This window comes from Haliotis cracherodii, unplaced genomic scaffold (genome assembly GCF_022045235.1).
Source record: "Haliotis cracherodii isolate W230 unplaced genomic scaffold, xgHalCrac1.p SCAF_1, whole genome shotgun sequence".
Lineage (NCBI taxonomy): Eukaryota > Metazoa > Mollusca > Gastropoda > Lepetellida > Haliotidae > Haliotis > Haliotis cracherodii.
In genome coordinates, this window is record NW_027266264.1 from 44,357,637 (window position 1) to 44,375,326 (window position 17,690).

The window sequence follows — 17,690 nt, forward strand, 5'->3', positions numbered from 1 at the left end:
TATGCCCCGACTCGTGGCGAACAAGTTTGATTAACCCAATTAAAAAAAGTGACACTGATCCCCGCGACCCGTTGGGTAACCGGGGTATTGCTCTCCTGTCCGTGCCTTGTAAGATTTATTCTGATATATTAAATTGTCGTTTTAGTAACTGGCTAGAGGTAAATAAACATACTGGTAGATGAACAAAACGGATTCCGATCAAAGAGAAATACACAAGAGCACATTTACAGCTTATTTACAGTGATAAATAATAGGAAACTATCAAAACAATCGACATTTGTGTGTTACATTGATGCTATGAAAGCTTTTGATAAAATTAATCGTAAATGTCTATGGTATAAACTTATGAAAATTGGTGTCAATGGTAATTTTCTTCAAGCAATCCAGGCAATGTATGACGATACTTGGTCATGTGTTAGAGTAAATGATCACCACACAGACCGCTTTCCAGTAGACTCAGGTGTACGCCAAGGGTGTGTTTTATCACCAACTTTGTTCTCTGTATTCATAAATGATTCAGCTGCTGTAATTAATAGCTTACACTGTGGTATCCACCTGGACACTGAAATGCTGAGTATCCTAATGTATGCTGACGATGTTGCTCTCGTAGCACCTGACGAGCACACTTTACAGAGGATGTTAGACTGTGTAGCAAACTGGTGCGCACGCTGGCGCTTACTTGTCAACATCAAGAAAACTAAAGTTGTGCACTATCGTCCCAGTTACATTAAAATGTCCAATTTTGTTTTTACAATTGGGTCTGATCAGGTTGAAAGTACTCACGCTTATAAATACCTAGGTGTTTGGCTACAGGAACATCTTGATTTGAATTTTACAGTTAAAGAAATAGCTAAATCTGCAAATAGGGCACTTGGTGTTATAATTTGTAAATTCAAAGCAGGTGGTGGTTTAGCTTATAACATTTTTACAACTTTGTACAATAACTTGGTCCAGCCTATCTTATCCTATGGATCGGCAATTTGGGGAACTAAGGAATTTAGCTGTATAAATGCTGTCCAAAACCGAGCGTGTAGATTTTTCTTAGCAGTCGGTAGAAAGACTCCAAATTTGGCTGTCTGTGGTGAAATGGGCTGGACATCCTAATTTACAAAACAAAAATTTGAAATTCTTCGGTTCTGGCGCAGTTAGAATGCTGCAGATCAATCCCGAATGCTGAGTATTATTTGCAAATGGTCAGTAAAATTCCGTAGATCCTGGAATAATACAGTTTTCAACTACTTTGTCAGTTTACATTTACCAATGTATGATCTAAATAATATTTCTACTGAAGAGTTTAACTTGTCTAAAGTATGTCTGTTATCCTTAAACCATTCTGATTGGTTACATGAACTCTGGAACGTTACGGGCCAGGTAAATGGTAATAAGTTACGTCCATACAGATTATTTAAAGATTCTTTATCAGTAGAACCCTATGTCAGTTTATTGATGAACAGATGTCAGCGCAGTATATTAAGTAAGTTTCGCTGCGGCTCAATGCCATTAGAAATAGAATTGGGAAGATTCACCCGCCCCAAAACACCGCTTATTGAACGTATGTGTAAATTCTGTAATTAGAATGCTGTTGAGGATGAAATACACTTTTTTGCTGAATGTTCTCTCTATACAGATTTACGCTATGATTTATGGAATTTAGCTTCTCAATCAACTCCAAACTTTATACAGATGACCGCTGCCGATCAGACCGTGTTCTTTATGCGGAACAATAAGGTGGTCAGACCCCTTGCCGCGCTTCTTCATCACATGTATGAGCGAAGACAACTATGTCTTTCGTCTCTACCAACCTAGTTCCATGTATCTTAGTATCAGAATGTTCTGATAACTGGTGATAACTGGTGATAACTCATTTTTATGTATATGTATGTACTGTGATATTTCTCATTTTTACTCATATGTATGTGACGTCCTGCGTGTCTCGTAGGCCATAATGGCAGGACACTGTACACACTATTGGTGTATTTTTATTGCCACTGCTGTACAGTGTGTGACACGAAAATAAAATAATTTTCTTCTTCTTCTTCTTCTTCTGTAAACACAAAGGACATCATAACACTTAAGTAAGTAAAGAAAGGGACTGGTTTCTAAACAATAATGATATTGGTAATTAATACTCCTTTAAGTTGGCATTATATCTGGGATCTTTCAGAAAAAATGGAATTATCAATAATGAACAGGTTCGTATCATAAAAGGGTAATTTGATAGTGCGGAAATCCGTTCCAAGGAAAAACAAAGCATTTTATAAAGACAACAAAACATGTTTTACAACAATCCTTTCAGACAGGCAGCAACTGGATGGATCTACCGTGCAAGTACGCGAAACTGTGCACTTTCCACTGGCAGAGTGTACTACAAACAGCGTGAAGAGAATCTATACAGAAACAGACTATAGAAATCTAGAGCACTCTCATACCATGTTAAAATGTCACTTCTACCGTCGAAACATCAAGTGAACGGATTACCCCTCTGTTAATACCTTTAGTTGTGGTAATACAATACACTTTAATTAGCACACTACAGCGCTACTGCTATCTTGCTATACCGTTACCGTGGCTCTCGCTCCAATATGCAATCGACTGACCCATCCTCAAGGTGGCACGCTGCGAGGTCAATGAACATCCGTTGTGTATTGTGATTTAGACATGAGCTTCCACAAAACAAAAAACTATGATGTCGATACATTATACCAAGTTGCTCACGTTAATCTATTTCTATAGTCCGTTTCTACCTGTGTTGTTATACATGAATTATGTATCATTTCTCTCTCCGTCGTCTTGTATGCGAAGTGACTACAATTAGGCTTCGTAACAGCCAATCTCACTCTACAAATAAACACGAAATTCGGCCGAAATTGGACCAGTAGTCTCGACTTACAGATGCAAATTTATGACAGGGGGCCAAAGAGTACCATTTTTAACACTCTGTAGTTTCGTTGTCCGTTGAGCTACAGACAAACGGTTTGGTGTTCTGGAATCGCCAGGACATGGGCTATCAGGAAAACACATGACTTAAGTATGTTTTCTGCGAAGTTGGTAGTATGGTACTTTGAGACAAAGTATGGAAAGTTTGGAAGCTTTTGAGCTGGTAGTTTGAGCTGAGCACATTTTGGGAGACAAGTACTGAGAAAAATGGTAAAAAACAGTGCAAAAACACTTAATCCAATATGGCGGCCAAACGAAGCAATTACGCTACATTAGATGTGTAGAGAAATTGTTGGGCATCTGATTCCGCACCTTTGGAAGTCATTGGAGCTTTCGTGACGGAGATATGAGCTGTTGAAATTGCGATTTTTAAAGTTGTTTTGAGTTATCTGCCCTTAGATCTTGAGTCTAGAGTCTTGAGATTTTTGTGGTATCTGCTTCAGGACCTAAGGTATCTTTGTGCAAAATTTCAAGATATTCTGAGCAGTAGTTTTTGAGATAGGACTGGAACAAAAATCGGCGGAATAATAATAAATAATAATAATAATAATAATAATAATAATAAATCAAACAATTACAATAGGGCTCTTGCCTTGTAGGCAGGGAGCCCTAATAATAATAAATAAATCAAACAATTACAATAGGGCTCTTGTCTTGTAGGCAGGGAGCCCTAATAATAATAAATAAATCGAACAATTACAATAGGGCTCTTGCCTTGTAGGCAGGGAGCCCTAATAATAAATCAAACGATTACAATAGGTCTCTTGCCTTTCGGGCATAGAGCCTTAATAATAATAATAAATTGAACGATTACAATAGGGCTCTTGCCTAAAAAGGTGGAAAATAACAAAGGGTAGAAACAAACAAGGGAAGCCAATAGATGATTGGTGCTGACAGGTGATTGACAATAGACAATGGAAGCCAACACTTTACCGTAATTAGCACTGATAGTATGGAAGTAAGTATCAGAGGTAAGTAATAGGTAATGGACACTGGGCAAATGGGAGGCCAGGGGTGATAAAACTAAATATAAAATTCTGCCATTGGGAGGATTCCCCTTGCTGTTGTTAAAACAGGTTCCCAGGTGCCAAGTCTGCCTGCTTCCGCCTCAGTTTTGTTTAACTGCATTGCAGTCTTATTAATGGTGTGCATTCATTTTGTGGAACAGGACTGTGTTAGTCTTAAAATGTAGTTACAGTTAATTAAATTATTTACAATGTCAAGATCAAAGGTTGTTTCACACATTCAACAATGTATGCAATGTTGTAATTGTTATAGAACTACCAGAAATAGCAGACACAGTATGTGTACAACGCCTAAGAATCACAAGATATAGATACTTGGCAAACAAGTCTACATATCAGCCAATGAAAACATTTGTCATGTACCACTGCACAGCTGTGCTGATGGCTTTAGGCCACGCCCCCACATACGTTAAGTTAATTTTAGTAGTCGATTATGGAGCATGTGATTTCAGCGCTTTTGCTTGGACATTTGAATAATTTCTACAAATATCATGCATTTTTATCTTTTGGAAATCGACAAAATGTATTTATGAACATCCAAAATCTCATTAAAATCAGATCTTAGTTCTCGCTATCGCTAAACAAAGATCTGAAGACATCCCATTACAGGTCCCGCCAGAACGACCTTTTATCCGACCAATCAAGGTGTCGCTTACCAGATCATGAAAGTGACAGTCGAAATGTGTTTTCTAATCATGCAACCTCGAAAATGTTAACACAGGGTATTCCGAACAACAGTTACGGCCTGTGTGACTGATTCCGTCAATATCATCGTCAATCTCTCGCTCCCATTGGAGAAACATTTGAAGGGAACGTGGGAAGCACTGCCATACAATCTCAACCATATATTAGACATTCCGGAGTGTTCATTCGTTCAGTTTTCAAAATTTTAATCGAGAACTGTGTCAACATATTTTTCAAGTGTAGTCTGAAATGGAAGTCACCAGGTTGAAATGAGAGCCGTAAAGCTGCTTCCTAATTGGCTGATGATGACATCTTGTTAGTCATTTCAGTGGTCGGTCAAAGTTTGCGAAAGGTCGTTCTGATGTGACCCGTAATGGGATGTCCTCAGATCAGAAGCAGAAATTGAATGAATTTACATACCTTCTAAGTTTGGTAACCTTTGCCTTCAGTTCCTTGTCAAATTCACGAATCTTTGTAATCTCTGCCCAAGCTTCCTCCCCTGGTCTTTGATTGACTTGGCATCTCAAATACAAGCCACTCCACAAAGACTACAAAGAAACAATGAGAGTGAGCTCATGACATAAAGCTGTAAGAACAAAATATATATCAACAAATAAGGTGTTTGCATTACATGCAAAACCAGAATCAACCCCATCCCTCCATTTCCTGAATCTTAAGAACGTAGGAAAAACACTATCATGTTCTGAGTTTGGGTTTAACGCCGCTTTTAACAGTATTCCAGTTATATTGAGTGTCAGCTTAATGTGGGAGGAAAGCCCGAAGTGATGCAGGTCTCAGACGTTACCACTTCATTGAAAATCATGAGCATGTATATGGTGCTGACAAACCTAGAAACATAATTGGGATTCGAAACCACAATCATGGGTTTTACAACTGGCCGATTGAGCCCTAGGTTTTGTAGGAACAACTTAGACTGTTTCAGTAATTAAACGATTTAGACAATGTTATTCTAAGAGACATGTTTTTATAGTTGGATAATAGGGATTAAACTATATCTGCATTGAAACCTAGACAACAGCGTTGTCCCATGAAGTCATCCCTTGGGTCTGTGGTAAAATCCTTTATGTGCAATGTTGTTGTTGTTTTGAGGGATTAAACTTGTTATACATCAGAAATGGTAAACTCACCCACGAAATTTGACTGTTAGATAGCTGATTGAGCTAGTGCTCATTTATTGATTGAAAATAATCCTCAACAACTCAGTGAGCTAGTGTTCACACGACCTGAAACCCACCCATATACCAAGCTTCACTGACCTACAATAAAATTCTTCTCCAGTTTTTAGGAGCATAATACATTTTTGAGTACATGACCTTAGTTAAGTGTTTGATGCTACCAGACTTCATAACTACCAAGTTATAACAGATAGAAGTGGTTGGTCATTGGATTTACTTCTCAGCTTCCAGAACGCCATCAGACAACGATCACAGTGACGTGTGCATATATGCGTACAGTAAGGGAGGTAACTCTCAAGCCATCAATACGTAACATCTCCCCTTTTAAGGGTAACCTTTATAGTCTTGAAACATTAATGCAATACTAATGGTAAAACAAGTCTTTGTTCTTAACAGCTTAGTTGCTGAAAACCGAAAGCATATTTGAAACACTTCCCAAACTTTCAACACAATAACAGGTATGAATTGATTTCGTCCTTAGTAAGGCATACAGTTCATAACATAAAAACTAAACAGTTCTTCGTCCTTTCAAAAAGGCTTACAGTCCATAACACAATTTTACTGCAAAACAGTTTTACTTTAAAGTTCTTAATTTGTAAGATAACCTCTGAATCTAGACGGTTGTTTGATCACACGACCACGAGAAGTTCTCTTCTCAGTTGTCTCACTTGACTGTCTAGTTGTCTGTGTAGGAATCTGAGCGCTCTCTGTAGTTTTGCTTGATGTTTGGTCTACAGGCTTGTCAGTACAGTTCCTCATAGGAGTTTCAGCGGAAGTTCTTTCCACACACAGATCTGGTTCTAACCGGTTCCTTTCAGCCATATCTGTATCCACAAACAATGGAGGAGCTTCATGAGACTTTCTCAAATGTCGTCTGTTTCTGCACAAGTTACTGCCATCTTCTGTACGCAGTTCATACGACCTCACATCCTCCTGTTGTTCTATAACAGCTTTCTTCCACTGTTTGTCGAACTTAGTAGGCTTGACTCTTACCACATCTCCCTCCTTCAGAGCAGGAAGTTCGTTGGTGCCTCTATTGAAGTAGTAAGCTTGTTTAGATTTTTTACAAGCTATCTTGTCTGACACACCATCAACGGTCTTTGGTTGTAAAAGTGTACTTGTTGTTGGGAGTTTGGTCTTTGTTCTCCTTCTAAAGAGTTGCTGTACCGGAGAAAATCCTATTCCCTCTGTCGGAACATTTCGCCAGTCCAGGAGAGCTAAGTAAGGATCAGTTTGGGCATGTAGTGACTTTGTCATCAGCTTCTTAGCTATCTTCACCGCGCTTTCAACTTTCCCGTTGGATTGTGGGTAACGAGGTGACGACGTAACATGCTCAAATTCATAGTTGTCTGAGAACTTACGAAAAGCTTCAGAGTTGAACGGTGGACCGTTATCGGAGATAATCTGATTTGGAATCCCATGTCTAACTATATGTGACTTGAGCTTCTTGTTGATTTCAGGAGCTTTCTTGCAGTGGAGTCTGTCAATTTCAAAGAAGTCGGAATAATAGTCCACAGTAATCAAAAAGTCTTTCTGATCAAACTCAAACAAATCGAATCCCAGTTTCTCCCAGGGACGAGTAGGAATTTGATGACTGATCAAAGGCTCCCTGCTTTGGTCTTGTTGTAGGGTGTTGCAGGTTTCACACTTGCTTACAAGATCTATTATCTCCTGTCCCATGTTCGGCCAGTAGACAAGTTCTTTTGCTCATCGTATACACCCTTGCACACCGATGTGGCTTGAGTGAATTCTCTCCATGATGTTGCCACGAATACTTGCAGGTACAACAACACGCTCGCCCTTGAATACTACGCCATTCTGCATAGAGAGTTCGTTCACTCCCGTACTGAGTGTGGTACATCTTCCTTTGACGGTGGCCAGCCTTGCTGTATGAGCTGCATCAGCTTGCTCATGCAGGTATCTTTACTTGTGGCTTGTTTCAGTTCAGCTAGTCTCTGTTGAGATATGGATAAATGCTCAACCATTTGAATTGTCTCAATGTCAATAGCTGTTGGGCTCCTCATGTCTATCATCAACACTTGGCCTTCGTCAGTGATCAATTGTCTGTCATGTGGTAAGTACGCACGACTTAATGTGTCAGCCATGAACATCAGGCTTCCTTTCTTGTACACCACTGTAAAGTCGTACTTCTGCAACCGTAGCATCATGCGTTGCAGCCTTTTAGGTGCGCTCAGGAGGCTCTTTCTCAAGATGGACTCTAAAGGATTGTGGTCTGTCTCTATGGTCACCTTGCGTCCATACACATACTGGTCAAAACGTTCCAGTCCAAAGACTATTGCAAGCATTTCCTTTTCTATCTGAGCGTAATGTTGCTCTGTGCTTGTCATTGATCTGGATGCATATGACACTGGTTGTCCATCTTGCATAAGACATGCTCCGAGGCCACTTTGTGAAGCATCACATTGGAGATATGTGACAGCTTCATTATCAAAATATTTCAGAACAGGAGGTTCTGACAGAATGTGCTTAATCTTCTCCAAGCACTGTCCATGTACAGTGTTGTCCCATCGAAAGTTCACTTCACCTTTCAGCAGATCTCTCAGTGGAGCGGTGATTTCAGAGAGATTGGGTACAAACTTTTGCACATAGTTGACCATCCCCAAGATGCGTTGCACACCTTGTTTGTCAGTAGGTGAAGGCATTTTCTTGATAGCCTCAACCTTGGTCTCATCAATTTGGAGTCCATCAGCAGTGAGTACATGACCCAGGTAGGGCACTTTGGGCAGTTTCAACTTCAGTTTAGACTCATTCAGTTTGATGTCCTTCGCGCGACAACAATTAAAAAGGGCGATCAATTTCTTGTCGTGTTCGACCTCAGCATCCTGATCAGTTTCTCCCACGCCGTAAACTAAATTATCGTCATGAATCGCACGAACACCATCCAGTCCAGATATGGCATCATTCAGTCGTCGTTGGAACTCTTCAGGAGCTGGTGAGAGGCCAAACGGCATACGGAGCCAACGGTACTTTCCCCAGGGAGTTTCAAACGTTGTCAGGTAACTGCTCTGTTCATCCAACTGAACATGCCAGAACCCATTTCTGGCATCCACCAAACAGAAACATTTGGCCTTTGCCAACTTAGGCAACACATCATCTATAGTCATTATCGGATAATGGTTTTTCTTAAAGGGCAAGTTCACACGAAAATAAACCTATTTTTCTTGTACTTTTTCATCATGAAAAGTATTTACCTAGTAGTTTTAGAGGCAAAACAATTAAAATATCACACGTATCAAATTTATTTTATTCATAAAATCGGTTCATATTTTTCACATTTACAGAGAGTTCTATTTCCATAATAAACACACCATGGCTTATGCCCCTTGCAATATGACTACATTGGTGCCAATTGATAAAGGAATGACGTCATAAGACTTTATTAGACGCGTTTCACGTGGTGTATGTAGGTGTGTGGTTTTATCTTCTCAAATGCGCAGCGTAGTTATTGTTTTGTTCGGTGCCGAGCTGTCCAAGACACAACGCTAAGCACAATTACTCTAAAATTATTTCGTTTTCCAAAATCGCGACTGAAAAGACAACAATACACTGATAACATACTGTAAGATTTGCAATTATGGTTGGAAGGGTCCGTTGTATGAATTGCGCTTATTCGTTTATTTGTGTTGCGCATATTCGCTCTTGCCGAGTTGCTGTCGTCTTCCGTGAGAGTTTAGATACCTGCTGGTTCTGAAACCACAGGACCATATGTAACTAATAATAACAATAAAAAAAACTCGCCAAAGAATTATAGACGAGGCCGAAGGCCGTTTTTGTTACTATTATTAGTTATATATAGTCCTGTGCTGAAACTGATCGGAAGCGGATGGTATACAATCCTTATATGGAAACTGGCTAAAGGGACAGCACTCTCATCAAGACACTGACTGGGATGTGTTTGTAAACAAACGCCGTAACGTTGAAGTAACTCGATCAGGTAAGTTTGCTGTTTTAGTTTATTCTAACCACAGCAGTATTTAAGAAATTATTTTAGCAGGGGTAGGGTGATATTTGTACATAGTTTCACTTGATAATCATGAATATCCGCGATGTTGTCTCGTTCACGTGTTCACTTCCTGCATGGTTATGTCGATACTCCTGATCAGCTGATCGTTGCACAAACTCCTGTTGATGGAGTAAGTTGTGTTATGTAATGTTTTAGTTTTACAGCCATTCCCGTCTGGAATTAACACAAATCATCTCATTTTGGTGATTAATAAACTTTATAATATACACAGGAAAACAAATTATAAATTATATAAACTCATTGAAAGCCTGTGTGTGTGTGTTTGTGTGTGTACATAATCTTTAAATAATCATGAACAATAATTTTGATTCAGACTGTCGAAGCAAAAATCCGCAAAAATGCATTGCAACATGTTTATTTTTTTATATTTAGGCTTTATATATTTTTTATTTAAAAAGATATCTGGTTTTGCTGGTTTGTAGCTGACAAAATATCCAGTCACTATCCAAAATCATCGCCCACCTACCACCCAAAATATTCAAATTTCATGTTAATGCAATTTACACATATAAACAATTTATAGCACATTGATACATGAAAAAAATCAAATTACCATTTTATATTTTGTGATAGTGAGATATAGATGACAAAAGTGTTAATGTTTCTATGTTGTATCTTTCAAATATGAAGTTTCGAGCCAAGTCATGCCAGACACCGCTGCCCAGAAAGTACAGGTCCCCAGTCCATCATGGTGTAAAGTCGCTGTCCTATGTACACCAGAAGCATGGCACACAGTGCTTCACTGTATGAGGTACAAAATAATATTTTGACAATGAATAATCACACAATGTAAATACTATATGCAAATAATTTCTGTATTGAACTATTTTGTGTATCTATTATATTCTCTCTAGTCGTCTTTTGTTGTAAAAGTGTAGTGTGGATGACAAATGAAAGTTTACTGTGAATGACATATAAAAGTTTAGATCTGATACAATTTGTACACAGTTAACTGATGATATTTGTATTCAGGCACCCAGTGACATGCCTGTCACTGCTGAAAATTATTACCACCTTCTTTTACAATTATTTAGTCAGTGTACATATTATTTTGACAAATGTATGTTAAAATTATTTTTCTATTTTTCAGGTCCCACAATGATATGGAAGAGTATAAATGCAACAGAACCCTTTCCATATTCATATGAAATCTCGGTAAAAAACAGTTGATGGTACAATTCTGACTAAATCATGAGCATGTGTTAATGAATCGCTATCAAATAGTGATAATACCAGGTGTTCACGAAAGGTGAGAGTATCCTGCCCCACCGGTGTCACAAGAAATCCCTGGTGTTGAGATCCATTTTCATTGTCTGCAAATTGTGTTTATTTTCATGCAGAGTTATAAGTAATAAAATATTAGAGTGTCTTGTGAGGTACAGTGCTTCAGACAACAAAAGAGCTGTAGTCAACCAGTGCACTAACAAGTTGCCACTGAGCATTTAGCCATTGCTTGTGATATTTTCTTCAGTCTTTTCCCCGGCCTTTGCCCTTGCCCAAAACTACCTGATCCAGCATCAGCCATCCTGTATTACAGAAACTTATCAAATGAAACAGCAAAGGCTGATTGTTGTCAGAGACCATAAAACAAGATTTCAATGAAAAAAGTTTATTTTAATGAGCATAGAGAAAAACATTACATACATCAGATAGAAATCTTTCATGAATCACATCGACAACACAAGATGGAATAACTTTTCTCTGATTCTTCAACTATTTCTGCAAATCCCCAAAGTCAACCTCTTGTTTATGAGGTGTAGATAGATTCTGAAATGAAAAAGTGTCTTTTATTCGTCAAGCAATGCACATTACAAAAAAATATCATACCATTTACATTTATATTATTGTCATTAAAACTGGAGGGATGCTTATATAAGAAGTAACTTGCATTGATGATATATGCATAATTTTTATTACATGTTAATAATTCAATAAATACCAAAACAGTTTATAATTCTATTATGTTGACATGATGTGTTTATTACTGTAGGTTTCAATACTTCTTGAAATATTGTGGGCATGTTTCAATATCACTGATGTAATTTAATAACCTTACAAGTTACATATGCTTTCACAACTTGCTGGCAAATAAACATTTATGGTACTCGAATCTCTTATTTTACTTGTCAGATTTGTTTGTTGTGCATGGTAGATCTTAAAATGCATAATAAAATAAATTGATGAAAGTAAATCATATTATATGTTTTCTAAACTTTATTTCAAGTGTTCATAAAAAAAAGCGTGGTGGGGTAGCCTCGTGGTGAAAGCGTTCGATCGTCACACTGAAGATCCAAGTTCGATTTCCCACATGGGCACAACATGTGAAGCCCTTTTCTGGTGTCCACCAGTTGTGATATTGCTGGAATATTGCTTAAGCGGGGTAAAACCCTACTCACTCACTCATATAACAAAATGATTGCATATTTCATTTGCATTTTAGGGGGTGGCTGTTACAGATGTTTTGCTCAAAAGGTCAGGTTGGGAGGTCCAAATTTCCAAACAAAGATTTACAATTTAAAATATCTTCACTAATATTCAACAAGTTTTTCTTATAGTTTCTTAGATAATTTATATGTATTGATTGTGACAGTAAATGAGCTTTTTATACACATTTTATATATATCTGTTCCACTCAGTTAATCAACCCACTGTTTTTAATAATTAATTATATATTAGATATTTCTTTTCTGTTTTATAGTTTCAAAACATTTTTTTTTTTTAAATCTGGCCCCATAATAGATGATAAATAGTTTCCCTGCAAAGTTGCAATACATTTTCTAAGAATGGTTGTCAGAACAAACCAATAACCAATTGTCTATTAAATAGAATAAGATACTGTAGTCCTACTGCAGTAACTGGTTTCAAACACTAAACAAATCAATGGAGAGATCTATCTTTTCCCTTTCAAATGGGGACGGTGTGAAGTGTGAAGTACGACATCCAATTACTTATCAATAAATATGGCAGGTATTTTGAACTCGGATGGGAAAAAATCAAAGAGAATCTTTTTTTCCCCAGTACGTTTCCACTCGGCAACCGACTTTAGAAACGTACTGGGATGTACCCCATTTTCGTGTTACACTAAGCATATGGTCTCATCAGATGGTGGGCCTGATGTGTAATCTTGTTGAGACAACGTTTGGCAACAGATCGTATTTGTTACTTGATATTGGCAAGTAGCATTGATCTGTAGTCTATAGGGGGTGGGAATAGTTACACCTAATACAGACAAACTCAGATTGACGACAATGGCGATACCGGCGATAGGTGTTGTAACAGGGTGGGACAGGATGAATAGGCCTGCTGACGAAGCATGCGGGTCACCAGGCTTGACAAAAATCTCATAGAATATTACGTTTCCGCTTCTGAAAACATAATAATGAGCATATAGGTAATTTAGGTATACACACATCAAGTGTTATTCTTACCACGTTGTCACTGGTAGGCCTAATTGTGTAGATGTCGAGTCGGGGTCGGGTGACAAATTAGGTGATGTGGGTCTTCTTTTCCACTTGATTTTCATCGTTTCCATACCGCTAAGCTTGCTCGTTTTGGTTCAAAATCGTATGATTTTGCGATTTCTTGAAGGGTCAAGGGAACCTCTTCGGACCAGGCAAGGTATCGGATGCCATGTTGTCTCGCCATAAACTGGTACTTGATATCTTTTGCGTTGTGACAAGACAGGGGCCCAGTTAAATTGGCACCAATTACGTCATAATCTAAGGGGGATAACTCAGGCCTGTTTAGCTCGGAAAACGAAGGCCTCATAACAGCATGACATTTTCACACTTATTGTGAGCTCGCTACATTGACTGTGAGAAAAATGAGTGTATATTTTCAAACACTGATACTAACTAATTCTAAATTTCCGTTTTGTTTTAAACAAGAAAGAAAGTGATTTTTGCGTGTACACTTCCCCTTTAAGTGCCTTGTATAACGGTTTCGGGTCGATACAGATCCTGATTTTGTTTGTCCACGGTTTCTGCACCACCACCAAAGCTGACACCCAGTCTGTTGGTATGTCAACAGGTGTAATAATCTTCTGCTCCGTCAGTCTTTCCAGTTCAGATTTCAGCTGAGATTGTACAGCAACAGGAATCTTACGACATGGTAACTGTACTGGGGTTACAGTATTGTCAACCTCCAAGTGTAGAAAGCCTTCCAGAGTTCCCTCACCATCAAACAAATCCTGATAATTTTGTTTGATATCAGTCATTTCCAGTTTCCCAGGCTCAAGTGAAGAGTCAGCAGTTAGATTCACCTCGGGTGATTCCATCAACAGAATATTGTCAAAGTTCACAGTGATCAGTTGCATCTGTTGAACAGCTCGTGCCCCTAATATTGGTTTGCAACCCTTCTCAGAAACAATTAGAAACTCAACACTGTACCTGCAGCCATTCTTGGGGTTTTGTAGTGACACACGTATCTTCCAAAGAGGTTTTGTCTCAGCACCGGTGTACATTCGCAGTGTGGAAGTCAGATTAGTGTCCAATTTACTGAAGTTGTCATCCCTGAACACTTGAGTATACACAGAAGAAGGCAGAATGTTAACAGTTGACCCACAGTCAAGTTGAAATTCAACTTCCTCTCTATTCACAACCAATGTTGCAAATATCTTTTTGGGGTAATTCTGATTGACCAAGTTCATTTCATCAACTTGTACAGAATTGACACAGTCAGAAGTTACAGACATTACAAACTCTTCAGACTCACTATCTTCAGTATCACTATCCACCATGTGAACCCTGTCTTTGCTCTTTCCAGGACACAAAGCAGCAAAGTGATTTCTCTTTTTGCATTTTGCACAAGTCTTACCCCATGCCGGACATTCTTTCTTTTGAAACTCATGCCTCTTTCCACAGAACTTACATTTGAGCAGTTCAGAGTTTTGATCTGTTGCTTAGCATTAGGTTTATGTGACTTGTTGGGTTTCCTTTGACTTACAAACTGAACATCTTCAGCTTGCGATAGTGATTTCAGACGTCTCGTCGCACTTTCATGCGACTTACAAATATCTATGCAGTCCTTTAAAGACCGTTTTGATGCTTGTAACAATCTCTTTCTTGTTGCATTATCGTGGATGCCCATTACCATCCTGTCACGGGTCAATGACTCCGCTAAATCCCCATAGTTGCAACTCTTTGCAAGAATTCTTAATACTGCAACATAAGAATCAATGGACTCGGATTGTTCCTGGTCCCTTCTGTTGAAATTGTATCTTTCCCAAGTTTCATTTGTTTCCCCTATACAATAATGTTCAAGTTTTTCCAGTATTTTGTCCACCTTCTGTCTATCTGCTTCATTTTCAAATTCTAATCCATCTACAATGTCTAAGACATCTGGACCAATACATGTCAATAGGGTAGCCGATCGACATTCCTCACTATCAGTCCTAGTGCGAGAAGCAAGCTCATAATTTTCCCACATTCGTTTGAATTTCTTGAAATTTCTAGACAGATCACATCTAGTAGGCAGTGGAATGTTAACTGGTATGTGAACAACTTGGAGTGCAGCCTGATTACCTTCAGCCATTGTCAGTCAAAAGCAGTAATCAAGCAATATGGCGTAATGGCTTTCCGTAGATTCAATTACACACAGAATAGTATTCAGTCAGTTCAGATAGAAAACACCGTTGTTCTCATAGATCATATCAGAAACAGTTTAGATTACTGGTTGAAATCCCTTACAGTCAGAGTATATAACAAATTTCACAACGAAATATGACACAGTTCAGTAGATTTACCACGCCGTATCGGTATCACGAAAATAGGTGACATGCATCAGAAACGCACGCGGTCAGTCAGACAGGGCACAGAAACAGTCAGAATAGGGTATTTCAACACAGTTCAATGTTATGATAGCAATCTAAGTTTTACTTCTGACACCAAGTTAAGTGTTTGATGCTACCAGACTTTATAACTACCAAGTTATAACAGATAGAAGTGGTTGGTCATTGGATTTACTTCTCAGCTTCCAGAATGCCATCAGACAACGCTCACAGTGACGTGTGCATATATGCGTACAGTAAGGGAGGTAACTCTCAATCCATCAATATGTAACAACATTGAGAGTGAAATTGATCTTCAATGTTAGTGACAGGTATTTCACAAACATTTCAAAGGGCTTTACAGCATATATAAACTAAATGTGATCCTCCTTTGTGGAACTGACACATTGTACCCATGTCAGGATTCGAATCCAGGTCTTAGGCGTGACGAGCTAACGCTTTAACCACTAGGCTACCCGACTGCCCCATCACCAACTTATAATAAATCCAGTTGAGTGAGGCGTTTTTTTTCAGGTTATGACTTTGACTCTGGACATGTTTGGTTAATGTGTCCTCAAACCAGGGCCCTTCAGGCGATATAAGTGATATGATATCCCCGAATTGTACAAGCACCTCAAGGTTTCAGGTGGACATGACTGGTTAATGTGTCCTCAAACCAGGGCCCTACAGGAGATATAAGTGATATGATATCCCCGAATTGTACAAGCACCTCAAGGTTTCAGGTGGACATGACTGGTTAATGTGTCCTCAAACCAGGGCCCTACAGGAGATATAAGTGATATGACATCCCCGAGATGTACAAGCACCTCAAAGTTTCAGGTGGACATGACTGGTTAATGTGTCCTCAAAACAGGGCCCTACAGGAGATATAAGTGATATGATATCCCCGAGATGTACAAGCACCTCAAAGTTTCAGGTGGACATGACTGGTTAATGTGTCCTCAAAACAGGGCCCTACAGGAGATATAAGTGATATGATATCCCCGAGATGTACAAGCACCTCAAAGTTTCAGGTGGACATGACTGGTTAATGTGTCCTCAAAACAGGGCCCTACAGGAGATATAAGTGATATGATATCCCCGAGATGTACAAGCACCTCAAAGTTTCAAAAAGAAAATGCGCCTGAGGTAAAATTAAATATCTCAAAATGACTGTCAGCAATAAGACAGTTTCAAATCACATTTTGGATAGCAGAAATACCAACTTGAACACAAAAACAAACAACTACTGTTTATTCAGCAGCACTTGTAACAAGTAACAATGTCATTCAAACACAAGAAATTACATAATGGAAATCCGGTGAATTGTCAGTGCTGGGGGGAGAAGAGTTCTACTCACTTGTGTCAAACTATGCATCACTGTTCTTTGCGACTGCGTCAAAGGCCTACACGACCCATTGCACATGGATAGGCTTCATCACACTTATCCTCAGATCTACAGCCATTGTCTTGTCGCCTGCCTTCAAGTTTGTTGACACCTTTTCCGTATACCAATCAGTGAACAATTGTTTCATCATGGTTTCAAACTTGCCATTCACAGCTGGGACAAATCTTACCTCACAATTTTATTTTCTCAGTAGTTTAAAGAAGAGCTGGCACCAATGTGCAGCAAAAACATCAAAGATCTTGAGTGATATCTGCTGGGCTGATAAATGTAGTTCTTTCTTCGTGTCAGGCACTAAAACTGTGCCGATATACTCCAACATTATTTCTTCATTACTCCAGTGATTGGCTGAATGGGTCACATGGTCAGGGAAGTTGTCCTTGGGGTGGCATTTCTCAGTCAGTCCTTGATAGATCACTTGGGGGATAACAGGTGCAGCATGGTCATTTCACGTTTGTCTTCAACACCAATCACGTTGATTTGATTTGCACCTTGACCCACTAGTGTCCAGTTGGAAACAGGGATGATTTTTTTACAAGTTTGGTCAAAGTTAATGACTAAGTCAGATGGGATCGATTTTGATGCAAAACTGTCTCCCCTACACTCAGAATGAATTCGTCTCACTTCTTTT

General features: G+C 38.8%; 1 protein-coding gene across 2 annotated transcripts in view; it reads right to left on the bottom strand.

Moving 5' to 3' along the window:
* The window catches only part of LOC139478191 (myotubularin-related protein 9-like), a 247,404-nt gene that overhangs the window by 13,700 nt on the left and 216,014 nt on the right, over nt 1–17,690 (bottom strand). Inside the window, exon 14 of one of the 2 annotated variants that reach the window (XM_071260560.1) lies at nt 5,067–5,194. In XM_071260560.1, coding sequence (XP_071116661.1) covers nt 5,067–5,194 — 128 coding nt within the window. Of the gene's footprint in view, nt 1–5,066; nt 5,195–17,690 lie in introns of those variants that run through there. The other variant, XM_071260568.1, reaches the window with a different exon arrangement.